The 8,794-nt window shown below is 52.6% G+C and overlaps 1 protein-coding gene across 2 annotated transcripts in view; it reads right to left on the minus strand.

Moving 5' to 3' along the window:
- Hmcn2 (hemicentin 2) overlaps positions 1 to 694 on the minus strand; it is a 156,143-nt gene extending 155,449 nt beyond the window's left edge. The window contains exon 1 of one of the 2 annotated variants that reach the window (XM_087899778.1): positions 314 to 694. In XM_087899778.1, the coding sequence (XP_087755904.1) occupies positions 314 to 572 (259 nt within the window). In that variant the 5' untranslated portion in view covers positions 573 to 694. The remainder of the gene's footprint in view (positions 1 to 313) is intronic. The other variant, XM_087899779.1, reaches the window with a different exon arrangement.
- Positions 695 to 8,794: the final 8,100 nt, after the last annotated feature.

Consider the following 8,794-nt stretch of genomic DNA (forward strand, 5'->3'; position numbering starts at 1 on the left):
AAATAAAATCCAGAAATGAAAACTGCACAGGCTCCTGGAGCCTGCTGCCAACATCTCAGCAAGTTTTCTCGTTTCACAGATGGAGAAGGTGAGGCTCAGAAGGGTGAGATTGCCTGCTAGAAACTCTCAACCTGGATTGTGCCAACCTGGGGGGTGGGGGTGCCGGAGAGGACGTGGTCAGGCAGCGAGAATGTAGGAGAAGGCGCTCAGGCTCTGCCATCGCGCTCACCGCAGAGGGCCAGGTGCACCGGGGAAGCCAAGGCGCAAGAGGGGTGGGGGATGGGGCCGACCTCAAGGACCGCCAGGGCGCTACCTGGGTCGTGGAAAGGCACCAATGCATAGTTGGCGATGACCCGGCTTCGACTGCTCAGGCTGCGCTCCAGAATGCGCGAGGCGCCGTCGATCACCTGCATCAGATCATCCCACATGGAGCCAGTGACATCGAAGACGAAGGCCAGGGTGGCATCTCCTGTGGCGGGGGACAGTGCCGTCGTGGGCGCGTCAGACGTGACCTCCGCCACTGCCATCGAGATCGCCACCAGCAGTTGCAAGAGCAGCGCGCCGGGCGTCATGCTGAGCCGGAGGAGGCTGCAGCAGCGACGGGACGGGACGCGCAGGTCGCAGTGAGAGGTGGCAGTGCTGTCTCGCTCCAGTGGGTTCACCGGACAGGGGCTCGGCGGGGTCCCCCTGGTGGGAGCCCGAGGCGGTTCCTAACGCCCACCCCGCCTCCCTCACCCCCTCCCCCAGCCGCCCCACGGCGTGACTCAAACTTTCCCAGCCCCGCGGCTCTCTGGTCCAGCCCCGAGGTTAGAGGAGGACGCAGGGCAGACTGCAGGAGGGAGGTGGGGCCGCCGCGGCCAAGCGCCAGGGATGAGGGTGCGGGAAGCCACCGACACCTGCAGGCCCTTCTGCGGGGGCGGAGAGGACACACGAGCAGTCCAAGCCTGGCTCAGGCAGGCCTTGCAGTCAATGCTACCTCCACCCGGCCTTTCCAAGGACCCAGGCGCTCTGAGTCTCCTAGACATTGTAATTATTCTTGTTAAAAATCGACAAGCCTGAGCCTGGCATCCACCATGGGCACAGCATCCCACAGTTATTATCTGGAATTTTGCCGCAATCCGCGGGGAGTTGGGGGGGGGCTGATATTAAGATCAAACCGGTTTATTCGATACAAGTTATCGGAGGCTCGGAGAGAGAACCCATTTACTAGGTGGTGTAGGCAGCATCTGAAGCCAAATATAGAAAAACCCCAAATTCCTTTGTCTCTGCTGCCTCCCTCTGAATATTGTAAGACATTGTTGCAGACATGGGGACACCAGGGCGCTGGGCACACACTCCTCTGGTCATCTGTCTAACCAGACTCAGGGATTGCAATGTGAAGGGGCTGGGGCACACGGAAGTAACTGCCCGGGCTGAGTTCAGCCATCTTCTACCTGACAGGGCTCTTCTGTCAGCTTGGTGGGTGAGGGTGCTGTCTCCACCATTGGGCTACGAGGGGACACTCTCTCCACAATCAGGCTGAAGGGGGGGGCGCTCTCTCTGCAGTTGGACTTTTGGGGTATTCCTCCATCACTTGGCTGGGCATACTGTTTCCTCCACCGTTGGGCTGGGCGCAGGTCGCTCCCTCCACCATCGGGCTGGGCGGAGGTCGCTCCCTCCATTCTGCTGAAGTCCTTCACCCTCCCAGACTGTACACTCCTGGTGATTTTTGCCCTTACAGACCAATAGTCCCTGTGTCCTTGTCCTAGCTCTGACTAAACTGTAGCCCTGGAACCGTGACTGGGTGTGTGCTGCTGCACTGCAGCTGAGCTCTGTGGCAATGGAGACCCGGAACCTGGCACATGACATGAGCCCAGTAGAGATCTGTCTGCCACCTGCGAGGGGAGGTGGGTATCAGAGATGCTGGGTTACTGAGCCATCGCCACGGGCAGGTGGCAGGCCAGACACTGCAGAGACCCGAGTCTAGATGAGGGCCAGAGACCTAGGGAAATGTCTCATGGACTATGGCAGAAGCTAGGACCACAAGGCCTGAGAGTGGAGTCTACAACCAAGTTCAATGGGAAGCCGAATCTCCTGCACTTGTGCAAACTGGATTTTTAAATCTGTCTGAGTAAAGGCTTCAACTGCCCCCAGAGCCTGCGCAGGGCTGGGTCAGCTGTTGGAGTGAGGAGAGGGGCCCCAGCTGTGGGAAGGCAGTAGCAAGCAGGACCAAGAACCAAATGGTGACATTTCAGACCCAGGACAGAGGGCTGGGTCATTCAGTCTGCAAACATTAGCTGAGGCTCGGCTGAATGTCAGGTACTCAGAGAGGTGCTTTGGGGACAGGGATTAAGGAGATAAAGGAGTGTGGTCCCCATCCTGAGGAGGAGAGAGATGTAAACAAATAATTCTAAGCCAGTGAGATAAGTGCCAACAGCAGAATTATCCAGGGCTCTAGGAGCTTGGAGGAGGGAGGGGCTGAGCCTAAGGGGTCAGAGGAGGCCAGGGAAGGAGCCTGAGAAGCTGAGAAGTCGGCAGAAGGGAGAGGAAGGGCACTGAGAGCTGGAACTGTGTGCAGAGGCAAGGAGCGCAGAGGCCACCAGTGCGCCCTGAAAGGGATGATGGCAGAAGAGGGGCCAGGGCTACAACCTGGAGGACCTTACATCTTCGCCAGCCCTTGTGAGGTTTACATAAAGGCACTGGGAGCTATTGAACTATTAACCGGAGAAGAGCAAGTGGGTCTTGTTAGCATACTCAGACCGCTCAGAGTGGTTGAAGTTCAGAGGACAGAGTTTGCAGATGCCTGGAAGCCATAAATCTCTCCAAGGATGGACCCAAAGACAGCAAGGAGCTTCTCCTTATCATGGTACAAGGGGTGGAGAGAACCATGGATTTGAACTTCACAGGGGTGGAGTGGGGGTCTCAATATGTAGCCCAGGCTGGTTTTGAACCCAGGGATTCTCCCTCAGCCTCAAAAGTGCCTGTCTTATGGGTATAAGTCACCCTACCCAGATTTAGATTTGAGTTCTGAAACTACCTGGTGACCTTCAGTGAAGTACTCTCTTTAAGATAGAGGGGAGGGGACTGGAGGGTGACTCAGTGGTTAAGACGTGGTTGCTCTGGCAGAAGACTCAGATGTGAGTCCCAGCACCCACATGGTGGATCAGTCATCCATAACAACCCCACTTCAAAGGGGCCCCAGTGCCTTCTTCTAATCTTCATGGGCACCAAGCACGCACGTGGTACACACACATACATGCAAGCAAAACTCTCATATATGAAATATGACAAATAAGTCTAAAGAGAAAAATTTCAAGAGCTGGAAGGAGAAATCATGAGCTGCTTGCAGATGCTTGCAGATGTTTCTTGTCATTCCACCACTCAGCAAGATCCACCAGGTCCCCCCAGAGGTGGAAGGAAAAGTTCAGAGCTAGCTCAGCTTGGCCCTCCCCCAGCTCCCGTGGAAGGGGACCTCGGGCAGGTATCTGCCATCATTCCATCTGGCCTGATCCCGTTGCCCACCCAGGGTGGCCAGGTGGCTGCCTCAAGCACAGGTGTCTCAGATGCTCAGAGCTTACCCAGGGATATAACCATGGCCATGGAACCAAAACGAGGGAGACCCATGTCATGCAGGTACAAACCAGCCAAGCCATTGGAACCCACTCCATTTCTTCACCTCTGCCTCCCCAGCCCCCAGGGAGCCTGATTTTTTTTTTTAATCTCAAGAGAGCCCACAGTTTTCCACTGGTTCCAGGAGGCATGATTTTAGTGTTGTTTCTGAACACAACACATGCTTACTGCGGAGAGCTCCTGTGGCCGCCTCCTTCAGGGAAACACACCACACCATTGTTCTCTGGCTCAGAACCATGCCTGTCCTGTGTCAGCAGGGGGACCCGAGGCAGCAAGGGACCTGCAGAACCTAGGACATTAGACATTCTTTGTTCTCACTATAACCTGATCACTACATGTACCTTGTCTGGACCACGTCAGATGCTGAGTCTGGCTTGCCCTGCTCACCTCGTCCCTCCCCGCCCTCCTCCCCAGGTGCCTGCTGTGTCCCTCAAAGACTGGCACTATCATGTGCCAAATCCTTACTAAGTACCAGACTCTAGGCCAGGCAGCTGCTCCCCTCCAGATAGGGAAACTGAGGCTCAAAAAAGGGAAGCTCTGGGATCAGGCAGGACTTGGCATGTGCCTCTGTTTGCCTCTCTGGAAAAACCAGGGACACCCCCACCCCATTGCTCATGGTGATGATTCCAGTAGGAGCCCAGTGGGCAGAACTTCTAGAACTGACCCAGACCCCAGGTTTCTCTCAGGCAAGCTGTCAGGGTGCTCTGCAGGGGTGGAGGGGACACCTCTGACTCAGACTTCTGACATCTCTGCACCTTTGTAGACTGTAGGAGACCTGAGCCAGGCATGTTTTACTGGAGAGACTGAACAAGAAGGGGCTAAGGATTTGACTGTGTGGCTGGAGCGGGGGAGCGGCTGGTTCCTTTCTAGGATGGTAGTGCAGATTCCAGGGCCTGCTCTCTCCTACAGGAAGAAGGAAAGACTCCCGTAGAGACCCAGGGGACAGGGTTCTCAGGAAGGCAAAGGACTGGTGACTAGAATAGATGGAGTTCCTGAGGACAAGAGGGGCAGCCAGAGTCCCGGCCGTCCAGCCACGGTCCCACAGCCAGGGCTGGATGATTTACTGCCGAGCCCAGTCCCGCTGTGGGACCAGTCTCCAAGTCACATGTACGGCAGGAATGATTTGAAGCCATCCCAAGAAATATTTGAGCCACTTGACACAGCAACCGTTGCCCATCCCCATGTTTTTAAGAACAAACAAATGAAAACTGGGCCAGAGAAAGCGCTCCAGGCTCACTCCCACCATCCCGCCTAGCCCAGCTGCTCCGGGGTCTCCATGGCAGAGCGCCTGCGCAGTTCAGTCTTTAACTTCGGAGGAGAGGGAGCATGGAGTAGAGCATGTCTCCTCTCAGAGGTCATTGTTCACTTGTTCTGACTGTATCCTGACTGAGTCTCATCATCTTCTAAAGCCATTCTGTCACCTTCACTGGTATCTCTGGAGGCTGGCATCAACATGCATAATGAGCTGGGGTGTAATACCTGTACACATCTTATGCTTCTTGTGAGAGGACCCGGCCCCATTAAAAACAGGAAAGCCTAGCCAGGAGTGATGGTGAACACCTTTAATCTCAGCACTGGGGAGGCAGAGGCAGGTGGATCTCTGTGAGTTCCAGACCAGCCTGGTCTACAAAGTGAGTTCCAGGACAGCCAGGGCTACACAGAGAAACCGTGGCTCAAAAAACCAAAACAAAACAAAACAGAGAACAAAACAAAACAAAGAAAAAATGGAAAAACCAGGAAGATGGCTCAGCATCAAAGCACAAGGACCAGGGTCTGAGTCCCAGCTCACATAACAAAGCGAGCATAGAAATGCACACTTGTTGTCTGGGGCAGGAAGGGGTACAGAAACAGACGGGTGCAGGAATGGAGGTGCTGTTACTGGCCAGACATCCTAGCCTGGACAACCTGTCAGGTCCCAGTGAGAGACTGTATCACAAAAAAATTGGACGCCTTCTGAGACACCCAAGATTGTCCTCCAGCCTACACACACACACACACACACACACACACACACACTCACACACACTCACACACACTCACACAAAACTCTATTTTAGCTTTCTACATTAAGCGTTTGCCCTTCCTCTTCCCAGAAATCATGGCTTTCGGTTCTCTCAGTTTTCTGGATGAGATACTTACACTCCTTTCGGGTGACCTGAGGAAGAGCCACCCTAGTCCCCTCCCTAGGAAACCCCAACAAGTGGGACTCTCTGTGGTCCCTACCCCTCCTTGAGAATGGGCTAGGTGTTGGCATTTGACACGGCTCTGGCCTGCAGCGGCTGAAGACCCGTGTGCCATGATGTCTCCTGAAGAGGTACACGGAGCAGTCAGGGAGCAACAGAGATTCAGAAGGGGAAGCCTAGGCGGAGGTCAACAGGAATGACTAAGGAGTCTAGGAGGACCCACATGTGATCAATTGGGTTTGCAGAAGGTGCCAGAAGGAAGTCAGACTTTTCCAGCTTACAATGTTGGAACAGTCGCATATCTATAAAAAGAAATAACGAGCCCTAAGCCCTAACCCGCACTACGCACGAACCCAACCAGAGATGACTGCTAGGCCAGCTTCAAGGCTAAATTAGAAGGTTTCTAGAAACAGCGTTCTGGAGAGATGGCTCAGGGGTGAAGAATGTGTGTTGCTCAATCGTGAGGACTGGAGTTTGGATTCCAGTGGCTCACAAAGGCCGTAACTCTGGCTCCAAGGGATCTAAGATCCTCTCTGGCCTCCGCAGGCATGTAGGGAGTGTACTCAAACAGACACAGAAACGAACACACATGCATACACACATAAATAAATTTTGAAGAGAGAGAGAGAGTTTTCTTCTTTCACTTAGTGATGCAGAGATTAGTTCTGAGGGGCTGAGCAGCTGTCTTGAAACTATGAGGAAACCAGTCCAAAGAGCATATGAAAAGAAAGGAACTTCAGCACTGTCTTATTCACGGCTTCCCTGATCTGCATTGCCCTTTGGAAATACTTAGACTGCACTGACTTCTCTGCTAAATATGGTTAGAAGTATTCCCATCCCAGAAACACCCTGTCTTAGAGATACCATTGTGTTTACCATGGTGTTTACCCTAGCAAAAGAAACTTAGGGAGGAAAGGGTTCGTTTGTCATGCACCTCAATCTCACTGCTCATCAGTGAAGGGAGTCAGAACAGGAACTCAAACAGGGCAGGACCCTGGAGGCAGGAGCTGATGCAGAGATCGTGGAGGGGTCTCAAAATGGACTGGGTCCTCCCCCATCTAATTAAGAAAATACCCTACAAGCTGACCTATAGCCTCATCTTATTGAGGCATTTTCTCAGTTGAGGTTTCCTCCTCTCCAGTGACAAAACCAGCTAACAAACATCCCTATCCCAAAACATTCTATCCCAGAAATATTCCCACCTCAGAAACATCCTGTCCAACAAACATCCCATCCCAGAAGCATCCAATCCTAGAAGTATCAGTTCCAGAAGCATCCATTCCAGAAGCATCCCACCCCTGAAGCATCCAATCCCAGAAGCATCCCACCCCTGAAGCATCCAATCCCAGAAGCAACCCACCCCAGAAGCATCCATACCAGAAGCATCCAATCCCAGAAGCATCCCACCCCAGAAGCATCCCACCCCAGAAGCATCCATACCAGAAGCATCCCATCCCAGAAGAATCCCACCCCAGAAGCATCCAAACCAGAAGCATCCCATCCCAGAAGCATCCCACCCAGAAGCATCCCACCCCAGAAGCATCCATATCAGAAGCATCCCATCCCAGAAGCATCCCACCCCAGAAGCATCCCACCCCAGGAGTATCCTACCCCAGAAGCATCCATACCAGAAGCATCCCATCCCAGAAGCATCCCACCCCAGAAGCATGCCTGTGAAGGTGTTCCTGGTTTCATTCTCCTTCAGATGGTCAAAGTTTTACACAGCTACCTTCATAAATGCACAGCCTTGCACACTGGCCATTAAGCAACTTTTTCTACACCTCATTTTTTTTTCTTAGATGTCAACTTAGGAATCTGCTTCCCCAGGTGATGAGGGACCCTGAAGAAAGAATTAGACTCCAGAAAGTGACCCAGGACAAGAAAGTGACCCATGAGAATTGTCTCCAAATGACAGAGTGATCTTTGACTCATTTTCATTCAAATCTTCAAGTCCTGAAGTGGGCACACAGTAGGACTTTTTAATAAATGGGTGTTGATTTTGTGAATCACTGCACTCAGCAGGAGTTCATGTGGATGAATCGATAGACCCAAGGAAGCCTTTGGTTTTGATTTCTTTGTTTTTCATTCTTTGTTTCAAAAACAAACAAAAAGCCTTTGATTTTCATTCTTTGTTTCAGACTCCCCAAACCTGATCATGAAGTGAAGAGACAAGAAGCTGTCTCCAGGTTTCTTTTTCCTGTGTATATGTGTGTGTGCGTCCATGTGGAAGTCAGACGACAACCTCCACCATCATTCCTCAGGCACAGTTCATCTTTGGTTTCTTTGAGACAGGGTCTCTCACTGGCCTGGAGCCCCTAGGGATCCACCTGTGTCCATCTCCCGAGCACTCAGATCCCAAGCACACACCACCATGCCTGGCTTTTTATATGAGTTCCAATACAGGTCCTTGTGTTTGCACGGCAAAACTGTGTGCTCTCGCCTGGACCCTGGTTCTTCAATAGCTCCCCTTAGTAGACACTCTCCCATCATGATGGTAATCGCCTCCAAATGTGTGGAGAATGTGGACAGAATTGAACAGTCCCTGTGTTTGAGAAGCAAAGCCTTCAAAGCCAGCAAGTTTACCTAACTTTTCCTGCCCCAAACTCAAAACTGCTGCCACCACCACGGTCCCTACCCAGCCCAGGCACCCACCACAGTTAGCACCACTTCTGTACTGCTGAATGGCAAAGCCAGAAGCCCCCGGGTGTCGGGGGTATCACACATGGCTCAGATCACACTCTGGTCAACCAGAAGATTCCGGAAGCCTGTCTCCAAGGGAACAGGAGGGAAGCATGCCACTCAAGTGTCACTTCCCAGCTCTGAGAGATGCTGGATCCAAAGGTAGGGCTGCAAGGTGCGGGCAATGCTGAGGAAAACAGAAGGGTGGAGCCTCAGAAATCGAGACACAGAATCTCCAAAGGACCCATCAGTTCACAACCAGGTTTGTACCCCACAGAATGAAAAATGGGCATTCAGATGGGTGTGATGATACACACCTTTAA

Source organism: Myodes glareolus, chromosome 21, assembly GCF_982192425.1.
Source record: "Myodes glareolus chromosome 21, mMyoGla1.1, whole genome shotgun sequence".
In the NCBI taxonomy this organism is placed as follows: domain Eukaryota; kingdom Metazoa; phylum Chordata; class Mammalia; order Rodentia; family Cricetidae; genus Myodes; species Myodes glareolus.